At 43.4% G+C, this 24,903-nt stretch overlaps 1 protein-coding gene across 1 annotated transcript in view; it reads left to right on the top strand.

Annotated features, from left to right (window-relative positions):
- The first annotated feature begins 13,335 nt into the window (after positions 1 to 13,335).
- The window catches only part of SLC9A2 (solute carrier family 9 member A2), a 34,495-nt gene continuing 22,927 nt past the window's right edge, over positions 13,336 to 24,903 (top strand). The window contains exons 1-2 of the mRNA XM_075057409.1: positions 13,336 to 13,606; positions 19,153 to 19,616. Of these exons, the coding sequence (XP_074913510.1) occupies positions 13,336 to 13,606; positions 19,153 to 19,616 (735 nt within the window). The remainder of the gene's footprint in view (positions 13,607 to 19,152; positions 19,617 to 24,903) is intronic.

Below are 24,903 nucleotides of genomic sequence, written 5' to 3'. Positions count from 1 at the left end.
CTGTTTGGCTTTTCTAGGAGCCACAGCAATACAGATTGGTAATTTTTCCTTCTGTGTCCAGTGTTATGGCAGGTCTGACCATGATCACAAAGCTGGGAGTTTTCCCAGTTCAGGTATTTTAATTTATTAATGCCTCCACCAGAGCCTCAGAAGATTTATTTTTAGTATACTTTCCAGAACCACTGCTGTCCCTCTGATCCTAAAATGTCCTTCTCACAAGAGACAAATGGATATTGGTAATGACACTTTACTAGTGTCCACTATGGTATCCTCATTCAGGCTTTGCAGAGAATAATTTCTGCAAGTAAGGAGGCAAAAACCCCAGGTTCATTCTGTTTTTAATAAAAAGTATGAAAAGCTGTACACAAAGCAGTATCTTATTTTGATACAGATAAAATCAGAAAATGAAATAATAATCAGTGCACTACGATATCATTAACTAGATAGTAGAAGTGTAATTGCTCTGCCAGTCTAAGAACAGCAAGATACACAAAATATAAAGTATTAAAATCAGTCCTAGTTTGCATATGTTACAGATGCAGTAAATGTTATGGCATCTAATACAAATTTCACAATAAAGCCAAATATTATAGCTACCTATTTGAGAACTTCAGGCTGTCAGGCATGAAGGAAGTATTGATGTATCTTCCATATATAATTAATGATCCTGGCGAAGATCTTTATTGACTTCTGGGAAATTAGGTCTGTTTTTTTTCACTCTGCATGAGTCTGACAAATTTTTGTGGAGAGTGGTCAGGATGGGAAGTACAGCTGGGTGGTAGGTTGGATCAAAGATTTCTTTGCCTCAGTATATTTGGCATCCTACAAAGACCTCTCTCTACATGTTAAAGGACTCCAGTTACCCACGCACTTGTCTAAAGGTAACCCAAGAAAAGGCTCTGTTTCTGAGAGAGTTTATACATTAAATAAATTATGTTAGAATAGCACATAGAACCATTCTATATAAAGAACAATTATTTTCTGCCAAGCTTACCTTGTGATTGGACAATTATTTTCTTTTAGGTTCCTTGGCATAATTCTAAAGTGAACATTTATAATATTGTATATAGCTACAACTTTTGCACTGAAGGCTGAAATCACCCATGCTCTAATATCTGTGATAAAGATGAGTCCCAGTTCCACATGTATTAGCTTTGCTACCTCAGGTTTAGGAAGCAGATTGTGACTCAAAAGGAATCTTATCAAAATATCTTATTGCCATTTTTCTACTGTGCATTCTTATTACCCAGCATTCAGGCTTTGTAATTTAGTTATTTTCCAGTTTAATCTTACAGTGCATTTATGAACAAGTTATTTATGTACCAGTCTTCAGAGGTCAGCTCTTTTGGCTTATCTTATAGAAGAGAAAGGAAAAAGTCAGCAGTCATCTTTTTTTACATCTGGAAAAGTATCTTTTTTCATACAATTATAACTGTTTGACAGGAATTTGCTCAAAGTTAAAGAATATCTTTGGATGGAGATTAAAAATGGAAAATTACATCTTCAGAGATGTACTTTTCTTTAAATTACTAGTATGTGAAAACTGTTTTGGAACTTTAATTGCTGCTACAGACTTACTACAAAATAAACTTTGCAATAAACCCTGGCTGATCCTTATCTATAACCAAAAATCTCCACACTAGCAAGAATATAATATAGGGTGAAATCATATTTGGATTTGGATTTTTTTGCAACTGAGTTCAGCAAGGCAGGATTTTCTCTTTCAAACAGCCCCAAACTTCTCCTCCGTGCATGTGGAGATTATCTGGATCCTGCAGTAATTGCTGGTTGGGTCAATCGCTTGATTTTTTACAGCGAGGAGACTTACATACTTTCTGGTTTTGGCCTCACACAGAAGGATTCGGGCATGATTTCTCAGGGTAAACTGGACAGTCAAACCCAGAATTTGAGTGACCTTCTGAGTTAGAAGCCAGCTTCTCTGCTTAGTGCCAGCTCGGTACCCTAACAATTATGCCTGTTTCCAAAAACTGCATCATAACCTGCCATTCTTTTGACCATTGTGATTTTGGCAATTTGTGTATCTCTGCTCATCCTGTTTTGGCATGCTGCAGGTGGGACAAACCTGAGGCTCAATCCCAGGAGAGAAGGCTTTGTTAAAAGCTCCCAGAGTAGCAACCACTGCAAAGTTGATAGGTAAAATCCCTTTTCATCACAGAATGATTGAGAAGGGACCTCTGGAGGTCATCTAGTCCAACCCCTCGTCCATGGCTCCTTTCCCCTCTTGTGAGTAGTCACTTGGAGAAGACCTGGACAATGCACACAGCCACAAGTCTAGCAATGCCCAAAACTCATATTCCATCCCAGCGCTGTAAGAAAAAAATCATGAAAAGAGGTACATTCAGTGAACAATGAGGGAGGAGGCACCTTGCTCAGCTTGGCCCGTCATTTTAGCAGCAGCAGCAGGACAAATGAAGGGTTGGAATCCCCCACATCTGGCTGCAGATGTGTGTGCCAGCCTATAACCCCCGGCTCCTTTCATGCTCAGCTGTAAGAGGCAGCAGCTACAGGCAGTGATTGATGGCCCCGTACTGCAAAGCAACCAGCGGGCCCTTTGGAAGTGCCTGCTGCTTTCCAGGAGCCCTAAATAGAGCCCAGGGTGACAAGCTGGGCCATAGATGCCATTGCTAAAGGGCAGATGAGCCACTCTGTAAATAAAATTATGACTACTACTGAGGAGCTGAAGGGGCTTTAATAGATTTCGGTCTTTCTATGGGCAGCATCTGTACACGTTTTATGTGATGCTAGGGCTGAAGTTGTAAGCAGTTGTTAAAAGAGTTCTGATACTTTTTGCTGGAGTTCTGTACGCAGATATTTGCATTAGCTCTAAAAAAGCAATTTCCAGAACCAGAACAGCTATATCAAAATCTGTATCATGAGCCCTGGGCCCATCCATGTTTGTCTAAGAAGCCCAGCTACCTAAGAACGTATCTGCCCACACGTGTGCTGTCCTGAGGTAGTCTGGGAATCCCGCTACCAGGGCTGGACTACATACAGGATCAAAAATTTGTTAGTGCCTCACTGCTGGACTTCATGCAGCTTCAAGTCTTCAATTGACTTCTACAATAGAAAACACAGGTCAGAGTGATTCCTCTTTCCCCTCTGAGGTTTTTCAGATAACTAGCTGCTCTGGTTTACTTCAAACACTGTGGGATGGGTTTTGCTACCATTACAGGACTGGCACCAACATGCTGGTCAAGCTGAGATGAGAACCAAACTGCTTATGTGACAAACTTACTTCACCACAAGACAAGCAGAGGTTGATTGCACAGGACAGATATGCAGCCTCTGCTCCTCTCCTCAGAAGTGGCAGTATTACTTTCTTGGCATTTTCTAAGGTACCTGCAAACAGAAAAGGGGATTTACTTATCTCTGTATATCAAGAGATGATAACCCCTTTTGCCAATTCTGTTAGAAATTTTGCTAATTCCATTTTTTGGCAGTACATTCCTTCCTCAGGAGGCATAGATGGAGCGTCATGCAGGAGGAGTTCAAAAAAATGCTGGTAGTTAATGACTATGAACATAATTGCTCCACCTTTTTTTTTCCATGATGTAATGTTCCAAGAAAGACTGTTGCACAAGAAAGCAATCAGAGGCAGGTTAAAATACAACAAAATGGATATAATCTTCTCAATAAAGTAATGCTATCCTGACATGGCTTCCGTGAGTAGATTTGTTTGTTGTAGGCATTGGAAGGCACTTTACCATTCCTCCGCTTATTAAAATGGGTTTCTTGAGGTTTTTTTGTCTGTTTTTTGTTTTTTTTCCCTGTGCAGCCTTTTCTCTGATTAAAAGGTATGCTCACATTTTGATCCCCATATGTAATTGTGGGATCAAATCCTACTGCTTTTTTTTATAACTTGTAAATGCTTGGGATTAAGTTGGGAACTCTAACATTTAAGTATCTATGCCTAGCTGAAATGATTTAAACATACAGGAGCAGATTCCAGATTCTGCATTCATGAAGAAAGGGAGGAATAATTTTAAATGTAGAACTGCTGATCAGAGCTAATTATGTGGAGGATATATGAACTATAAATAAAATTATACACACGCACGCACGTGTGTGTGTGTAAATGTGTAGATACAGATATTAAATATCTATATGTAAATACAAAAGGAAAAAAGGCTGGCTGTTAGGCCATGCAGAAGCAGTAAATTTATTCTTTACTGAACTATTAATATTCCAGTATAATCAAACCCAGAATATAGGTAGATAGAGAGGGTATGGGGGTCAAAGTGATACTGATGATCGCCAAAGGATTGTGACCACTGAAAAAGTTTCATCAGATCTTTCCAGTGGTATGTTACATATGTCTTGCATTTAAAAATTTATCAAATGCTGTTAAAGTCTACCAAAGTCATTTCACTAAGACAAAGAATATTTGCTGTCTTCCTCACGATGCCAATGTGTCCAGGTTGTTTCTACAGCAAACAGCAACCATTAGTTTGTTAACAAAGGTTTTCACTCATCTGGAAGCTTTCCAATGAATTTTCCACATTTTCTATTCCTGAAAGCTCCCGTATCCCTCTTCCCAACTTAAAATGCCATTCAAATTCTCTGAAAAGTTTTATAACGTTAGTAATTCATCCTATTACTTTTCATTTTTTTATTTGGAAAACTCTGAGAATGAAAATATTGTACATTTTTCTTTACACTCTTTTGGAAGGTTAAATGAGGCATGGGGTTCAACCATATCGTCTCTGAGATCAAGAGAAAGCTCTTTCTATAAAACAAAGGATTTTGCTGCTTGGCTGCTGCTAGCTCTAAACGCTGCAACACTGAATATTTTAGGCTGAGGTTCTGTTAACTCCACGTACTGATGCTATTCCACTTAGAACATGCTAAAAACCAGGCTGCAGGTTAGAGAGGGTTTTGTGTGCAGCTGAACACCGTACCCTTTATCTCCAGAGTGGAGAGGCAGAGTTTAACAGCCGGAGTCCTTTTGACTCTGTGTTTATGGTGCCTATAGGGAACTTCAACCCAAAGGCTGTCTTTTAACTCTCACAGCCTCACAGACTATATTCTCCCAAACAGACTTTATGCAGCAATGGGGAGGGTGGACTTTCCCATGATATTTCTTCTTGAATGAATGAATGATTTTCATTCATTTCTTACCTGATTGTTCTGTGCTAAATTTCCCAAGGAGAGGATTATGTCAAGAGGTGAGGAAGGTTTGTTTTTTACATATGACTTTGGAACAACAATGAACTGAACTAATTTTTATTGAAAACATGCCATATGTAACATTCTGCGCAAAATTTAAAGCCAAACCTCCACCAAGTCAAGTGGAAAACCTATGTTCACACCAGCTGTCTACTGGTCATAAAGGCAAGCAGCTGAGATCAACAGTTAAAGATTCTGCAGGGGTTTATTAACGTTCTGCATTGAAAATATGGTAACATAAGAGATGCAGGCAATGGTTAATTAACTTCAGTGAGTAGGCTGGATAAAGGGAAATAAGGAAAACTGGGGAGAGGTATTTCTGAACCCTAACAGAAAGCAATACATAGTGTATATAAAAGATCACCTACTCTAGGTTTCTTCTTTGTCTAGATAACATATGCTCACTCTTTAACCCCTGCGTGCACAGTATTAGTATACAATCAGTTAACTCTTTGGCTGACCACTGCAGCAATTCACAAACTACGCTTTAGTGCAACTCAAACTGCAAAACACCTTCTTTGTACTGGGGCTGCTTCTGCTTCAGCTGGCAGGAACATTTCCCTGGCTTCAGTGGGATACGTATAGCGTCACCCAAGACAGAGAGTCAGCTTTGAGGGTTGTGGAGGAGCTAAGGTAGTTTTTTATGCTGTTGCTAAAGGATTGTTCCTCTTGGCTCAGGGATGACCAGTGCTGGCCAGCTCTGACTGAGCAAGCACTGGGTGCGTGTATTTGTATTTTGCAGGTGGATTCTTGGTGTGAAGGGGAGAGAGGAGGGTGTCAGAAACAAAGGGGCAGGTGGGAAAGGGGGCATGGGGTGAACAGCTCCCTGTACTACCCACGTACGCACAGCAATTCCAGCTACTGGTTGTAAACTGACCTGCATCACTGACTACAGGATGATGTTCTGTAAGGCATCCCAGTAGACATTTCTAGACTCCTGAAGATCTGAGTCCTCTTAGAAAAGCCCTTATCAAGGACCTAAATCTAACCTGCCATGCCTCTAGAAACCAGCTCGGGTTGGTGAAGGGGGAAGCAGGCTTTAGGTTGGGCTGACGAGCTGAGGGCATGCACAGAGAAGAAAGCTCCTGGGCCAGGGGAACCGGTCATGGTAGGAGAGTCTGAGAGCAAGGTGGCAGTTGATTTGATTCAAGGCAGAGCACAGCCTGGACACATTGTTTGCTTGCTTCAGAACTGCTTGAAAAACATTGTGACATTTATTTTTAAATGAAATTTTCTTCAGGAAAAAAAACCCACAACCCCTCAGCGTTTTTGAAAGCAACATTTGTTCAACAAGCTTGTGCCATTAATCTACTGACAAAGAACGAGTAGGAAATGTAGCTTAGCAGAAGGCCTCCCAGGACTCTAGGACTGGGTCAGCCTTTACCTTGCCCTTTGCAAAAAAGAGGTTGTGCCTCTATGTTTTAAAGGTTGCCAGAGTTGTAAATATAGGCTATAGCACTAAAGGAATTGCTTCAGTCACCAAATTCAACACTTGAACTCATGGGAAAGCGTTTAAAAATATGTTTATAAACCTATCAAACTGCTTTCAAAGGAAAATTCTCGTTGTTGGTTATGATGCTATTGTAAGGCTGAAACGGGAGGCATTCTTTTAGTCATTAACTTTTTTTCCCCCAAAAGTTAAACATTTAAATTAGTATTTCTGTATTCATGGCAGTAACAGGTGCTAGGCTTGAGAACAGTTACTACTTTTGACAGCCAGCGTGGGGACACAGCCTCAGAAATCATTCAATGACTAAGTGTCCTGGTGCAGAATGAGCTAAAGAGGGAATTTACAGTTTAAACATTACACATGTTGTTTAGCTATTAAACAATTAGATTGTTCTAATCCTTAAGAGATGGAAATCAATCTGTCATCTCTGGTCCCGGGTTTCCAGCACATGTGCCCAACAATGTCTTTTTCCAGTGATACCCAGATCACCTGGAACACAAGTAATGAAAGAAAGGAAAACCAGCACAAACCCCTGCCAGGCAGCTCCTCTCAATTTTGCCTGTCTTATGAACAGAAGGAGGGCACTGTACTTTCAAGTTATGGCAAAAATTAACTTCATGGGTTATTCGCCTTCCTGGGTTGTAAGTGTCCCTGTGGAGCTAGAAACATCACTTAGCCCTCCTGCAGTAGCTGATGGCAGGTCCCTTTTTTGTTCTTCGGGATGATATTTAATGCTGATGCCCTGCAGCACTGGAAAAACCTCTCTGTTATTTGGTACGAGGCACAACACGCTCTCGCAGAGCTTCCTGGCTGAACCTGCCGGAGATGCTTACTCATGGTGAGCAGAAGTGCCTGCGTACACACCGGCCGGCTGGGAGACACCTTAGGAGAAGTCTTGAGGAGAGCGTTCACAGGGGTGCAATTACTCTGATACCCAGATTAGCTCTGGGGAGGTGGTTGCCCATAATCCACAGAAGCGGCAGCACGTTGCTCCCTCCGGGCTTCACGCTGGAATAACTGCGACTGGTGCCGCGGCACGGCAGCCTCTGCCTGCAGCCTCAGGAGATCCCAAGAAAGCAGAAATTATCGCTCGGAATTCAGCCACAAACTCGTGTTCAGCTTCGCTGCTGCTTCATTCATGGGGCTGCTTTTGAAGATTAAAAAAAATAGCTACGCTCCTTCCTTCATGCTCTGCATCTGTAGTCACGTAGCTTGCTGCTCCTGCCACTCGAATTCCAGAAAATTAGGCAGCTGCCGGTACCTGTGCGCTTTCTCAACCCTTTCCAATTTAAAACCCGAGTTGTGCAGACACAACAGTTAACACCGTAAGGGCTTTAAAACAGCTTACCAAAGTTCAGACCTGCACAACTAAACTGCTGCCATTAAAGTGCCCATATGAGGAAGGTATAATGCCTCTGGTGGACCTGGTTTATGGGGACGGTTGCTAAGCAGCCCTGGAAAAGGCTGTGGAAAAACACATCCTCAATGGACTATTGATTGCATATAATAAATCAGTGGATAGCTGAAGATATACTTTCACTAATTAATGGATTTAGAGACAGAGTTACACGGTGAAGGCCCTGATGACATAGTCCTCATAAAAAGAGTCTAACCCCTAATGGAAGAGAGATTTTGAGAAACTTTTGTTAACATAATGCATGCAGGTGAGCAACTAGCTCCCCTCCCAAAGAAAACAACTCTGTCAAGCATGTTCATATTTTATAATCCTTAAATCTCCACTGGAACTATTGCTAAATGAGTCAAAAAGACCTATGTCACCTCTTTGCTGTCTGTTCTCCCTTAACTCTTTGAAGATCCTGGTTGCGTGTACCACAGGTACTGGTTTTCCCTGCATTGCTGTGATTCCCATGCAGCTGCAGATGTCAAGAAGAACTGCCTGTTTACCCGTGGTAACCTGAAAACTTCCTTCTTTGTTCTAATGGAAATACTAGAATTTTTAACAAATTTACTTTAGTAACACATTAATGTATTTCGGCAAGGTGGTCCATGTTTAAGCCTCCTGTACTACACTTTTTGGGGAAAATTGGAGAAAATCTTTGTCTGTTTTAGAAAAGTGGCTAGGAAGAAGGGTGAAATTTATACTTTTCTTCTGAACCAGGAACACAGATTTTACAATACTGCTATCTGGACTGTGTCAGGGAAAATTTAAGAAATATGCAACGTAAAAGCTCCTCTGCACAGAGTTAATGTCCATCAAAATAAAATACCAGCAGTAGAATATAGCATATTTTTAGTCTACTGAAAATGTCTGTCAAAGTAAAACAGCAATGAAAATTATGGACAAATATTTATTATGTATGATTTTCCCCCAAAACATTTTGATTTTTTGATCATGTTTAGTAAAGAACATCTATAACATCGCTTGTAGGAGATCCAGTTATTGAAATAGTCACAGTAACATTTTCCAGAAATGCTGCCTTGATGTTGAAGAGAGGTCAGAAAATTAAGTATGAAAATATGACCTCATGATTTTTAGGGAATCCCTAAAAATGGAGCTAAATTTATGGTACAGTGAAAATTGTCATTTGTTCAAATCAACATATTTCTTTTAATTGTGAAAGCAGAGTTTTGTTAATAGCAGTAAAGATAGATCTTTTCCTGCTATATAGATAAAGCTGGATTAATAATAACAGGTGACATACAACCCTGTAACTCAAAGGCGTGCCTACAATGAAAAATCCAATGCCTACTACAGCAAAAGTAAAACTAAACTGTCGTAACACCCGTATGAACCACCCGAGCTATTGCAAACCTGTGTGGTGGGACTGCCTGTGCCTCTCTTTCCCAAACCACACGCTGTGGGCAGCTTGAGCAGTTCCCTGCTCTGGTAGTAATTTCCAGTAGTAATCAATAAATGGATTAAAAGGTAAACAAACTGAATTATGTGAGTTACCGTCTTGATGTGTAACACGGCATGCACTTTGTCACGTGAAGTGCTGTTAGCTCTGTATCTGGTAACGCAGGCAGTGCCTGTGAGCAGAATTAAAGAGATAAAAGTGCTCGCGGGTGCAGATGGCACGGGGCGGGCAGTGAGGCATCGCTGGGGGCATCGCGGGAAGGTCCTCTATGGATCGGCTGCGACCAGGCGAGCGCGGCGGGCGTGCTTTCTGTTTGTGCCATCACTGAAATGGTGCGGAGCGACCCGAAGAGCAAATTGTTCTGAAGTGGGAGCAGATGCATTGAGCTGTCAGGGGCAGAGCCATGACGAGACACCGCGGCGCCAGGCACACACCTTCACCTCTCCTCTATCCATCTCCCCGGCTGAGGGGACCCCCCTCCTTCCCCTCCCGGGGCAGCTTGGAGACTCGGGAATATTTTTCTCCATATGGCAATGTCCCCGAGGAGCTGCTTCTTGTGCAGATACCAGCAGGGCTGGGCGCAGCGCGAGCCGTGGTGGAGGGGAGGGAAGCTCTTGCTGCTGTCTCATACAGCCCGGGTGAAGCAGAGATAATGGGAATATCACCCCCCAACTCTGCCATCTCAGGCAAATCTCTGCCTGGGTTTAAAGACCTTGCACCAGTGGTGAAACCCTTCGGTGGCTGTGGGACCAGCTGCACAGGGCTGGTGGTGATGAAAAGCAGCACATGCTGCAAATACCGAGAGGAACTCCACAAAGAGCTTCAGCACCTTACACTGTACCGAGCATCGTTGCATCTATTTCAACAAGCTCCGGAGTCAAGTATGGTCCACTTCCTTGATGCAGCAGGCTAGTCTGTAAAGGCAGTTCCTGGTCAAATGTTGGATATTCTCATCGACACAATCCATCCATAAAAGAGATTATGTTGGTGTAAGGATAGACAGTATCAACTTTAGTAATTAATCTCAACTCCAGTTTTCTTCGCTCTCCCAGTTCTTTGCGGTCTGTGTCAATGTATTATTTCCCTTTTTATTACTGGCATGTAAGTCACCAGCCTCAGGATTAACAGCATCTTTCCCTCTTTTTTTTTTTCTTCCCATTTTCCAACTTTTCAATTTCATAATATTATTAAAAAAAAAATAAAAATTAGCCTGGCACCCTGATCCACAGCAGTGCCAGAGCTAGAAGGATTTCTGTCATGTGTGCCCTTTTATTTTTGGAGAGGAGGAAAGTAAGAGGACAAATAATGGCTAATATGTGGATGGTGCCCCAAGGAAGGGTCCATATTCCTGTGCCTGGGAGAAACTTTGTGACTGTAAAGGCATGACCTGGGTGCCAAAGCATCGCTTTGTCTCTGCCAGTCCACAGCAGCCGGGCTCTGTCATCCCTCACTGCCTGTAATGAAAAGGGAAGCAATGAAGAACATTTTCCATGAGAAAGGACCTTCCTCCAACTTCTCATGCCTCAGCACTTTCCCACCCAAAGTTTTCCTTCCCCTCTTGTGGCAAACCGAAAATCCTCAGCCAGTTGTTCACAATTTCCAAATGCTGGTCTGGCGGCTGGCACAGCTGCGGGGCTGTCGTACGGTGGTCCGGTTCCCTGCTCTACAGCATATTTCTGCTGTGATTATTGAATAGGGATATGAATCCCAGCGTAGAGGGGGATTATGAGGTGATATTAGAGAAAAGGTTCGATGGGACAGTCTATAAATAACCATACTTTCAATAGCCTTGGCCAGCTTGCTCTTGCCAATGCCTTTTCATTGACATTATTGAAGATAATTCTCAGTCCAGTGCAATATCCTGAAGGCACATGTCAGATAACTAGAGAGGATCTGTAACGCTGCTCTTAGGAGAACGGGTATCGACACTTTCATAACTGTATTTTTCAGAAAGTCTTTCTTCATCTGCAGGAAAGGTCATAAAATGAGACATGCAAATACAATTACAGATCTTACGATTTGAGACTGAATTACATTTATGATTTACGGTCTGATTTGCATGTGAGAGATAATGCTATCTCCTTCACCTGAGGGTTAGACTTGTCTTCTTGTGGATGGTCTTTTGGCAGGCACCAGGAGATTCAGGAATGACTGAGCATTTTCTTTTTGTATTTTTTTTCTATATAAAGGAAATGTCCTCGGAATTTGCAATATTTATCCGTTTCTCTTATTTCAGAGGATCTGATATAACAAATAAAAGGACCTATGAAGATATCATATGCAGCTAGAGAGTTAGATGGTGTATACACTGGTTTGATATTCAGATGTGTTCTCCTGGCTGACTTGTAGATAAAATAAAGAAAAACCTTTTATTAGTGTCATGTTTCTAATTTTGCCATTAAAACCATAGCCTTAGTAGTGCCCTGTTTTCAGGTTCTGGGGGTAAATGACAGCTACAGATATTCAGCTAGTTGATTCTGAGCTTTAACTCACTACAGAAACAGTAGCCACTGGTTACTTTTTGCCCTTTGGGGAAAAAAGGAGAACTCTTTACTGCCTGCTTTTGTTTTATTTGAAGTCAAGACAGGCATGCTTTGCTATAAAGGCACGCAGAACAGTGTGCTGTAAAGATTTTATGAGTTTGAGCTTTGGAATACTGTCTTACTCACAAATGGTGAAGTCATGAGCACATTGTGGCTGAGATTCCATTCTTTCAGAAATACAGAAAGCCGGTGCTCAGCAGTATCTGACGGAATACCAGCCGTGCTGAAATTCACGGCAAATCCCCAGTGCCTTCAGGAACAGGATTTTGCCAATCACGTGTTCAATATTGGCAACACACACTCACGCGCACACGTAAACATATTATTGGCTAGATACATGTATATGAGAATATACGCATGACGACTCATATATGTTTTTACAGTGTGTTCTTTTAAGTCTCTGAATTAACAGAATGTAAACCTCTTTCTTAACAGGAACAGGATTGTGCCTATAATGTGTTTGATGGGGGGCAACACCTAGGTAATATCTATTCATGTGCTATGTATTATTTTATGTATGAAACTTATTATGTAATATACTAAATAATTATCTATCATATAGTACAGAGTATAGAATGTATTATTATATAGCATGTACATGCGTATACGTGGACCGACACACAGAGATGTATACCGAGCGTGTTCTTTTAACTCTCTGAATTGATGGAATTTCACTTTTGGCTAGTGGGAATGGAACGCTGTCTTTCTTAAGTTTGGTGGAAGCACCTCTCCTGCATTTGGCAATGGCAATATATATCTATCTATATCTGTACATGCACATATACAGAGATAGGTATACACGCGTATGTGAAAGTTACTTTATTAGGACAGATATGCATCCACACATCCACACGCACATACGCACGCGTTCGGGCGTGTGTCCATACGTGTATATGCGTACAAAGTTAGATATATGTGTGCGGCGACCACGCGTGTACCTGTCCCCACAGCGCGGGCGGCCTCTCCCCATCCCCTCCCACGAAGACGCAGGGGTGCCTGTGTATTTCCACACAAACCTCCGCCGAAGCAGCTCCGGCTCCCTCCCTCCCTCCCTCTGCGGGCTCAGCCCGTTACCGGGGGGGGGTCGGCGGGGCCAAGCCCGGCGGTTTTACCCCCGCGGGGGCGGCCGCCGGGTGTGACAGGATTTGGGCGGGAGCGGGACGCGGCTGGAGGCCGCCGCCGCCGCCGCCGGGCCGGGCCTCGCCCAGTCACCGGGGAGGAGGCGGAGCCGGCGGGGCCGCGGCAGGTGCCCGCGGCGGCGGGATGGTGGCGGCGGCGGGCGGCTGAGGGGCCGAAGGGGGGCCGGCGGGCCCGGGCAAGCGGCAGGGGGGACGCCATGGGCGGTCGCGGAGGTCCCCCGCGGCTTACCGCGGCTCTGGTGCCGGTGTTGGTGGCGGTGCTGGCGGCCGCCGGGGCGGCTGAGGGGAGGGCGACGTCGGAAAGTCAACTGCCCGGCGCCTCGGCCGTGGGCACCGGCCCCCCGCCCAGCCCCAGCGGCACGGCTTTCGAGGAGACGCGGCTCCACGTCTTCACCTTGGACTACCCCCACGTGCAAATCCCCTTCGAGATCACCCTCTGGATCCTGCTGGCCTCCCTCGCCAAGATCGGTGAGCGGGGCCGTCGGGTGAAACGCCAACCCCCCCACTACCACGACCACCCACCCCCCCGGGTCGTCCCTCTGCCCTCCCGGGAGCCGGGGCCGGGTGGGCGGCCGGAGGCTGATGGTCGGCGGCGGGGAGGGATGGCCGGGCGGGATTTGGGTGGCAGGAGATGGGGTGTTGTCAGTTAGGAAAGGTGCGGAGGAGCAGATGGGTTACCTGCAGCCCGTAAACCCCGGGCCAGGAGGAGGAGGAGGAAGGTGAAGCCCGGAGTTCACCCCCTGCACCGCTGCCTTTTCCTTCATCACCCTTTGAGCACCATCTGCTTTTTCTTAAAATAACGCCGGGTACGGGGAACGGTCTCAGAGCCGCACAACGGATCGATGGAAAGCAAATATTTATGAGGGTAGAGGAAGGCTCCTCGTTTTACTTCCCACCGGTCACTTATGTCCCGAGAAAGACATAAAAAGGCAGCACTGAATGAGTAAGGAAGGCCACCTCTTCCCTCATGTGGAAAATATTTGTATTGCATAGTTTCGCCGTGTTTTCTGCAGCTGATACATAATGGTTTTAATTAGCTTTCTAGGTCCCAAACAGAAGAGTGAGGACGCTATTATAAGCTAAAGAATATCACATAAAGGTGTACTGGAAAGCCATTTAAAAATCGGTAAATCTCTGCAAATGATGAACTTTGTATCTTCTTAACTAGAAGATAATGTAAGGAATAAAGCCGTGGGAACAACAACAAAAAAAAGGTTTACGCACACGCCAGTTGTTTGGTCCAGAAGTCTGATTTTGCAGCTCAGATTTCAAGAAAAGCTGTGATCATACTCGTTTTGATACAAAATTTTGATAAAACTTCGACTTCTGCTTGTGACATTTAAATAGACCATGTCACATTCCGGTTAGTGATCAGGTAATTAAGATTCTGCAAAACCAAAACTTTGTACCCACCTCCTGCTGCGGCTAGTGGTGTGGTTGGGGGCTGATCCTCTGCCCAAGCAACTGGCTAGGGCTTCATTACTTTCTGCAGAAATACTGTATGTTGCATCCATTAAGGATGCATGTACCTCGAGGCAGGTATCTTAATACATTAAAGATGCATGCTTAGGCTTCAGTATGTATTTAGGTGTTGCAGAATCAGGGCAGAGTTCAAATACAATACACTCAAGTGTATCATGAACAGTAATAGCCAGAAAATATGGAGTTTGGTAAAGAACTTTGCCAGTTGAGTATTGTAAAATTGCTCTGGCTTCTGAGTTTAGATACAGCAAGAGCTATTGAATAAGCTAAGACTAGTGGAAAAGTTTGTGTTTTATTAAAGATTACAGGGAGGCTATCTGAAACATGTAAACACACCTGCATACACAATAATATGTAATTTCTGTAGGACTGTATATTCTGACTATCACGATATTTTGCTAGTGCATAGGCATCTAAAAAGTAAAAAAAAAAAAAAAAAAAGGTTACTTGACTACTTCAGTTTTCCAGTTTGACTGCAGTACAGTAAACAAGCAAACAGCGTAGATGAGGAAAAATGGATAGAATTATTAAATCCCTTCAGTTACACCAAACAAGAGCCAGTGTGGCTAATCTAGGGCATTACCTCTGCTGTCACAAGCGTGCGTGCGCTAAGCACCGAGGGCCGGATCCAGGAGAGTCCCTAGGTGTGGCAGTGCTCAGCTTCACCACACCTATCTGCAGGCACCCTGACTCCAGGACTGGAATTAGGAACATCCAGTTCTTGCTCCTGGAGCTCTGTCTGCGCTTTCTTATCCAGTGAGTGCATCAGGTAAACCTTCCCGGGACAGACTCCCGTCACTCCTAAGCCTCGTTCCCACAGTGTCCATTTTTCACTCACTCGTGCCTGCTTTTGTCTTGAAGTTTAGCCCAGATGGGCAGTTCTCTAACGAAATGTCAGCTCTGCCACGGCCAACTCTGTTTCTCAGAGCGGGCCGTGGGTCTCCACTGAAAGGAGAGAGGTTTTCCTGCCCGTAGCCCCGAGAGCGGCTGTGGGAGAGGAGGCTCGCCGGCGCATTCCTCTCCCCAGCATTTCCTGACGGGCAGTGCAGGCATCTCACCCTGGTCGTGCCAGGCAGTGTGAAATCCACCTGGAGACTCACACACTGCCCGGGAAACTTGGTGCTTAATCTGGCATCGCAAATTCCTTTCTGGGGCTAGACCCTGAATGCTTATGCTTGGCGCTGGCCGAGTAGCAAACCTTTGTGAACGGAGCCCTAAGGTCTTTTTCAGCTGCAAGCAGCCCAGAAGGTAGGGTCGCATTTAATAACAGCTCTCGCAGCGTGTGAAGGATTCCAAAGACAGCTGTATTGCAGCACCTGCTTACCGCCCGACTGGAGCCTTTTTGAACAAATGTGTTTTCGCAGAAGTATAGTTTCACTGGAGCTGAAGTGTTCCAGCATTTGCTTGTTTTTATAGGGGAGTTACCTGCAAGGTTTCTCAGATCCTGGCTATGACCATGCCGTTGTAGGCTAGGTTTAGAGGGAGCGAGAAAGACAGCATGAGAAAGGAAAAACCTGAAGTTGTCAAGCATAACTTGAACATTTCGACAAGGTACATTTTCACAGAGACAGGAGAAACCTGGTGCTTTTTATTCCAGCATAGAGCAAGGGCACATTTTGAAATCTAAAAAATTGCCTCGAACAGAGGTGTTATTTTCTGTCTACCTCTACTTATTTATTCTTGTGTGGTGATACCATATAGGAGGTATGTTACTCCCATGCCGATGGACTCCTTGAGTATATTAGGTGGGACCCAGTGCACCTGAAGTATGCTGCAGTCTCTAGGCAGTGAGACTAGTCTACTTACCTCCCAGTTTTGCTTAATTGTTATGCTACCAAACCTGCAAAATGTTGCCTAACTGATCCAGGTTCCCATTACTTCTATGTTTAATCACAAATGCACCATTAGAAGTGTTTCTTCTGGGAACCGAGCTGATATCCTTCCAACGCTTCTCTCCTGAAAAAAGTTTTAAGCTGTTGAGAGGGTCTCTTGGAAAACTCACTTACAATCTGAAGTACACGTCTCAGTGGCATTTCCAGCATCAGAGAGCACTGGATTTCACCCAAGAAGTAGGAAACCAGGGCTCTAAGGACTTTTAGCTTGAAGAACACTGAACTTGCCCTTTAGGCAAGTATCCTACTGCCCAAACGCCCGAGGGTGAACATCTTCCACACTGTTAAAGCTGGGTCACTGCATAGTCAGGAGCCCAAGAACAGGGTCAGAGGAGGAGAAAGTAGCTGTTATCCTGGGTTCAGCATAAAAGTCTGAGTATCCGTGTGCTGGAGGGGATCCGCGGATCCATCAGAGCAGGGAAGATGTCCCTTGTCCTGCAGGGCACCTGAGCCTGACTTGATGTGCTCGGGATTCTAAGTCCTAGCTCTCTGCCCTTACGTGGAGAACCACAGCCTGTCCCTGAGCACCTTCAGATGCCTTGCGTGGAGGCAGGCAGTCTTTCAGGAGTTTTGATGCTGTTGACATCAATAAAAAGCACATTTAACTTAGTGGGAGCCTTTCCATTACCTTTAAGGATGAGGTGGAGAAGGTCCCAAAAGCTCTGAGAAGGTATGAACTTTCCAAAGAGTGACTTGTAAAGAAGAAAAGAAAAAAAAACCCCATAATTTTTATTTTCACAATAGACATTTCATTGCCATTGCATTACAACTGGTTGGGATGGTTTTTGTTTTCATTAAAAGCGGCATTAACAAAAATTTCCTCCTCTTCAATTTTTATTGAGAAAATTATTTAAGATACTTATGAAGGGCTTAAAAAACCTTTTCTTTTAGCAAAACCTACTTATGCAGGGGAAACTTCAATCACTGTGTTGGAAATTTTGGCATCCTGCCACGGCAGAGACTAAGACAAACCGTAAAATGTTCATGTGGAAGTGGCTCAGAGGTGAAGAGTCAAGTCTCCAACCACAAATGCTTGTGTTTCCAGGGTCATTACCTGTTCTGCCAATACAGGATATTGGTGATTCCGGTTTTGAAGAATGACAGCGAATTTGGCAGTCCTTCTAACAAGTCACATAGGCTGTGTTTCTAAATATTAAAAAGCAGTCTCTGTTCATCCAGAAAGGAAAAAAAAATGCAGCTTGAGTTTCTTACTTTTAAAAATAGCTTTAATAGTTATAGAATATGTAAGTAAAAAATCTGTAGATTAAACCAGCTTTCCCCTTGGTCCTTCTTAATCGTTTGTTTTTCCTAATTGTAAGTTCAGGCTTTCTTTTACCTGGAAAAAATCCATGATGAAAGGAGAATTAACAAAAGATTGTGTTACACGATACAGAAGCCTGAAATTGGGAAACTGGATTGGGATACCAAGCTTGCACTAGTTTAACTGTTTCGACTACAGGTGTGATTTTTACTGAAAATAGTTTTACTGAAATAGACGCCCGTTATTACCACACCCAGTGTTTCTGTGCAGCTCTCATTTAAAATAATTTAAATGCTTTTTAGTTAGGCAGGAATTGTGGGATCTTGTGGGTGTGGATAGTTTTCTGTATAATTATGTGGGCCAAATATAGATAAGGAGGAGCCTGGAAAAGATTGGCATCGCCGGGACCTGGAATGTGACCTTGGTGCATAAGGTTGATCGTTCCATTAGATTGGCCAGAGTACGTTCCTTCAAAACTTTTCCCATTCATTACCAAACGTAGCTTTACAACAGCCAACTTCTACAAGTAATGGGAGTCTTTAAATCAAAACTGCATGGCTTCGAGAGTTTTAGTAGGCTAAGGAACATTCAACCATTAAGTCCTCATTCAGAACCTTTTTTTATTCATTTTTTCAGTACTTTGCACAGATTTTTATGAGAGAGTCCTGACACTACCACAATTCATTAATACAGAAGAATGGGCACAATAAGATAGGCTGCAACTTATTGTCACTTTATGGAAAACATGTTACTGCTTCTGAAATTAATTTGGAGGCTCCGCTAAAATTAAAAGAATAATTGTGCCTGTAAATGCTTCCTCCTGATGGCTGGGGAAGTGACCATGGGTGACTGGGTGCAGGTCACATGTGCTAGTTCCCCTCCCTAGCTTTGAGACTCTAAAAGACTTTTAAAAATTACATTAATGTACTCCTTAAAATCCTTTATGAAGCTGTGCATGGAGGAAGGGGTAGTTAGCGTGCTTTTTTTTTTTCTTTTTTCTCTATCTAGATGTAATTTGCCCTAGAAAATTGGATTGGGTTGTGTTTGGATTGTGTTTCTGGAGGATTCCACATTACAAAAAAAACCCCACTTTCACAAATGGAACCCTTGCAGACAGTTGCTCCAGCCAGCCTAGCTATTAACTGGAACATCTAGCTATTAAATTGTCTCTCCACCAAATTAACTCAATTAACTACCCTAGCTGACAGATTTGCCTTGACCTGTTGTGGTGGTCCAGTTCAGTCTTTGCAATGAAAATGAAATTGCCCTGCGGTTGCTGTTTGTTTACTGTAGAAACTAAGATAACAGAATCCAGAATAAACTTTTGGATTCTGTACAAATAACCATTTTACTTTCTTGTGTTTGAATTTCCTTTGAAGGCTTTCATCTCTATCACAAGTTGCCCTCTATAGTACCTGAAAGCTGTCTCCTCATTCTGGTTGGATTGCTTCTTGGTGGGATTATTTTTGGAGCAGAGGAGAAGTCCCCACCTGTAATGAACAGTGATGTTTTTTTCTTGTATCTTTTACCACCCATTGTACTCGACGCTGGATATTTTATGCCAACTCGTCTTTTCTTTGAGAACTTCGGTACCATATTCTGGTATGCCGTGGTGGGCACGCTCTGGAACGCCATCGGCATTGGAATTTCACTTTATGGAATTTGCCAGATCAGTGCATTTGGTTTGACTGATATCACACTGCTGCAGAATTTGCTCTTTGGCAGCCTCATTTCAGCTGTGGATCCTGTGGCAGTATTAGCCGTTTTTGAAAATATTCATGTCAATGAGCAGCTTTACATCCTGGTGTTTGGAGAGTCTTTGCTGAATGATGCTATAACTGTGGTAAGTTACTTGATAAATGATTAGTTGATCAAAACGATAAATGAATTGTTTGCATGTCACCCCATTATATCTCTTTGTATCTGGTTATTACTGTTCACTAATAGGTGGAAGTCAAGGAGTGCTAATGTGTTTATGTAATTCTCTAAACTAGATTTAGAAACTACGGTAGCCTTACTACACCAGAGTAATGTGTAATGGTAGCATATTTGCTCTTGGGATTTTACTACCTGATCTCTTTCGTTTCTGTACTTTTGAATTCTGTTACTTCTGTAACCTGAAAGTGGAGGTTTTCCTCACCTGCAGAAATGCTGTTGGGCAGGAAAGGGAAAAGGGCCAATGTGGGGTGTCCCAGCATGTTCCTGGCGAGAATGTGCAAATCATTGAGACGGCACAGGACCTGATTGATGCTAGCCTTCTGCATGTGCCCATCCAGTTGGAACTGCCCCGAGACCACCAATACGTTTCTCCCAGGCTACAGATGAGATAGGACAGCCATCTGGAGGCAGTAATTTCTAATCATTAACTAGCTGAACTGGGTTTGTGGTGCTGACCTGAGGACAGCAATCTGCAAATACCATTAACACCCCCAATGCCCCTCGTTTGTACCTGATGACACCTTGTCTGGGACGTTATGCCCATTTATCCATGCTTTTCTTGAAATCCTGCCCGTGCCAACTATGTCCTGGCACGCTTTCTGTTTTGTGAGACATGGAGGTCCAGTTTTTCATATGCCAGAAGGATCAGAAAGATTCATGAATTGGGTCCACACCTTCCCTGTCTCTGTCACTGCCTTCTTATTCCTGTCCCATTCTATGCACAATTGTCCTTCGGTTTTCCCCTTTTCTAGGAATTTGCCTCACCTGCTTAACACATGTATAGCTCATCATTTAATCTGAGCCTTGGTACTGATCATTTCTTGTGTGTCCGTGGGAGTACTGTTTGGTTTTTTTTCACTTACGCTTCATGCTTTACCTGATTCTGTTGCTATCCAGCCAGCTGAATTGCATCCTCTCTTATGAGCTTGCCTTAAAGCCTAGCTTTTCTCATTAGCTTACAGATGAAACAGCCTGCCATTACTAAACTGGTACTTAAGCTGGTCCTGAAAATAAATGCGTGTAAATACTGAGTTTCAAAAGGCTTAGCAGTTCAGCCATGGCTGAGTCTGTCTCTATTCACTTGTAATGGACACTCATGCAGTGGAATTCTTTCCATACAAGTTTTTCTAGGGGAAAAAGGTCTGGTTTTATGTTAATGTCAAACTTTTTTTTTTGGTGGATTTTTCCAACCAAAATCACTTTTCCCAATCACAAAAGCAACCACCTTTCCACTGGAGCAGCAGTTAATCCAGCAGGATTTGCTGGGAAAACACCGCATCCTGATGACGGAAGTATTCATGCGTGCCATTGCCCAATGGCAAATGACCCCAAAACACCATTTTTATAGGTGCTGGCATGGCAATTTAATAACCGTGATGCATGGCTTTCCTGTAGGTGTCATTATTGCCTCCTTTGGAGGTAGTCCTTTCTCATGGCGTGCCTGCCCAGACGCCCTAATGCAGGGGAGATAACTCTGAGTCGTCTGTAGGGCCAGCCCAGCATATGCACTGACCACACATATATTCCTGAAGGAGGGAAAGGAATTTAAAGTACCTTCGGTCTTACTTCCCAGCTATCGCTTAAAGGTAGCGCTTGGCAGGAGGTCAAGTGGTTTCCACATGCTAAGCATTGGTCTGCTAATGGCCCCTTGTTAGGATTTCGCACACCTGCAATCATGTGGTTATACTTAAAATGTGTCCCAGGCTGTCACACGGATCCCCCGTGGGGTCTCCTCGGAGGACCCTGCTTCCCCTGCCCGTAGCGGTGCTGCCCAGCCGGTCCTGGCTGTGGTGCTGCAGCTCTCCGCTCAAAGGAGACCATGTTTTGTAAATAACTCCCTCGTCCTCTGCCCTTCTTGTGTTACCGGGAGAGCTGATAAAACCAGCTAGCAGGCAGAGCTCAGCACCTTCCAGCTTTCGGCTGCTGGAGCCCTCGAGTCCCACCTGCCTCCGGTGGGGTGCAGGGACGAGGCAGGAGGGGAATTGAACGCAGACTGGCCATCCACGGGAGCTGCCTAATTCCTACGGCCGCTGCAGTATAAAAAAACCCCAGGGGCTACCCAGGTGGGCAGTGCAGAACAGTGTGACTTTAGTAAAGGTGCTTTCTAAATACTTCAAGCCCTTCCTCCTGCTATCCTGCTTGCACTGCCTGGCTGCTCCTAATAAAAGCTTTTATTAGGATAGCAGAGTCATCTATGCTTTCCCTTTTCAGAAAACGTGCTGCCACACCTTCATTTTAGATACGAAGTGAGGAGTGCTTTCTCTGGAATCCCAGCTCTGCTGCGTTTCTCAGGTGGTCTTTCATGCCCGATAGTTTTTGCGATATGCCTGTGCTTTTGGATGATCCTTTTCCCCCACTGATGGAACTTTGGAGCTTGAATTTGGCTGAGGACAATGTTTGCTAGTTGGCTTCTTGTTCAGAGTTGGGGCTTTACCAAAAGACTGGGTCAGTGATAACTAGCACAGGGATATTAAATGGCAAGATCACAGCTGAAGTTAGCAGTTCAAATTCCAATTCTGGGCTTAAAATCACAAAGAAGGAGCCAGTGTCATTACAATAATATTATTCCCATGTTAGAAAACATTACAGCAGTGCTCTGTATTCCACCTCTGCTGAAAACATTATTTTAGAGTGCTTTAAAGTAATTTCAGAATTAAAAACTAGTAACTGAGAACTGACGAAAATAAGCAATTAGTGTTTAGGAAGAACAGAGATACTCTGAGAGGAGATTAAAAAGTGATTGGTGACTAATACTCCTTGGGGTAACCTTCAGTGAGTTCAGCTGAAAGGATGTTGAGTAAATGCAAATCTTGAACTTGAAAAAAAAAAAAAATTCTCATACCAAATGCATTACAAAATGTGACTGGAGTTGATGTTGTTTAACTCACCTGAAAGTTTAGAGAGAGCTGTAAAACTGAACTGCTGTAGAGTAAAAGGGAAGTGAACCTGATTTTGATCTCATTTACAGCAGTGTAAATAAAGAACAATAGGAATGAGATTAAAATCATGTTCATGACATTCCATAGTCCTAGCTGCTGCTTCTACCATGGCGGTCTGGTTTTGATCCGAGGTACAAAGGAGAACATTGCTTTTCTTCTTTCAAATAACTTACGGCAACAGACTTGAGATTTATGGGGATGTCTGTATGTGGAAACAGCAGGCTCCATTCTGGTTGCAGGGTGAATACTTTGCTGTGAGGATGAAGTGGTGTTATGGAAAGGGTATTGCTTGCGTAGATCAAAATTATGTGCTTCTTTACAAGCAGCTCTCAGTGGCCTTACTTTGGAGACTCGCCTTATATATACTTACATAGTTCCTTGTTAAAATATAAAAAAGGCTATTTAAAACTCCAATTAAAGAAAATAGTCATCTTCCCTGATACATACCAAGGGAGTATTCTGCCAGGTCGAATGCTGTAGGTGTCTTGAAGAGTAACACGACTCTGGGGTAGTCCCAGGTTTCAATAAGTGACTCAGAGAAACTCCTCTCCTTGCAAACGATACAAGTCAACAGTATTTTTGCTTCAGTCTGTGATTCATGGAGTCCTGGGAGTCTGTGGACTGAGAGGTCCTTGTAAAGTGACTAACAAAGGCACACCTATTGTCAGTAGGCTTAATTCTGGTATACTTCTCTTCATGCAAATCTGTAAGGTCCACAAGTCAAAACAGGTGGAAAACCAGTGGAGCCCAGAACGTTGCTTTCCTGTCCTGCACAGGACATGATAACAAGGAACAGGGCAAAAAGGCTGGGAGTCTGCCTCGGAGCAGCAAGATGAAGGGGTTTTTGTCCAGGTGAAAAAGGACACTTCTCCCAGGTGGACCCATCCTGAGGGCATCATTGTTTTCGAACAAGTAGTTCATGCTCCTGCTCTTGTCCTGTTTCTTGCTTTGTAATGAAAATTACTGGTGATCATGCTAGGTTTGATTTAACCTTCTTTTTTTTCGTGCTTGCTCTGGAATATATTTTTTTCTTTTCTTTTTCAGTTCTTTCCTTCCACTTAGCCCAAAGGACCCATAATAGGCCATGTCTTTGCATTAGTCTATAGTGAGAACTTTTACTTCTGTAAGACCTATCAAATTTTGGCCAAGAAGAGCTGAACAACTTACTTTCTGTCATGTGAGAGAGAACAAGACTGCAAACATGACAAATCCCTCCCAGTCGCTATTCAAACACCTACATTGTTGGCACAATGCAAGTACTGATAAAACATTGTTCTCTCAAATAGCACTTCTGATTGAGAAACCTGTTTCGTTTACTAAGAAGTCTAGAAAGAAAGTGGAGGTTTAATTCCTGCAGGCTGTCCAAGATGACTGGTCAGGTGTTTATTATGACCACGGTGGCTTAGCCTGTGAACTCCCTGAGGTAGGAATAGGTGCCTATGACCAAGGTTGGATGTGTACAAGGGGACTGTGTAGCCATCACGGTATCGCATGGCTGGGAGCATACCTGCAGCACCAGGCAATGCTTAAATCTCCCAAGTAAGTCTGCAAATGGGGACACCCTTTAAGGTTTCTTTAACCGATTCCATTGTTGTCTGATTTGTAGTAACTAAAATACTGGATATTAGAGAAATGTGGACTTTACATCATTCTGGTTCCTGTGTAAAACAAAAAGGCTCTCTGGCTGAGAAAGTGTGATAATCCCATTGACCCAGTTTGAAGGATGTTTATAAACACTTTGAAAATTAAACTGGGCAAACACGTGGTAACAGGTCTTTTAATGGGACTTAAATCCAAATCTCTCAAAATAATGTAAAATTTGAAAAGTCTTCAAACCATTGGATTCCTAATGGTTAATAAGTCAGAAAAAGAGCACTCCATGGGTGGCATGTTTCTTGTATTCCTTGGGATGGTCACTGTCCACCCCCACCCCCCCACCCCCCAACCCCATGCCAAATGAATCTGTGTTCTGATTCAGTACCGCAGCTCTTGGTGTCTTATATAAATCAAACACATTTGAAAATAACCTGATTTTTCACTGATTATGAAACTGTATTTTTTCCTCCTCCTTTTTTATTTCCTTGGTTCTGGGGAAAATCTGAAATGGCTGTTTGTGGAGAAATGAGAAGCTCTGCGAATAAATGAATTTAAAGAAAGATGAGATAGATAGATCTATGCTCCTGGCCTGCAGAACGGCATGGGTTAATAAACCTGTCCCATTTGGAAAAATGGGAATAATGATGTTTACCCTTC

This window comes from Buteo buteo, chromosome 25 (genome assembly GCF_964188355.1).
Source record: "Buteo buteo chromosome 25, bButBut1.hap1.1, whole genome shotgun sequence".
In the NCBI taxonomy this organism is placed as follows: Eukaryota; Metazoa; Chordata; class Aves; order Accipitriformes; family Accipitridae; genus Buteo; species Buteo buteo.
Note: the sequence above shows the minus strand (reverse complement) of the source record. Positions and strands in the feature narration are given on the sequence as shown.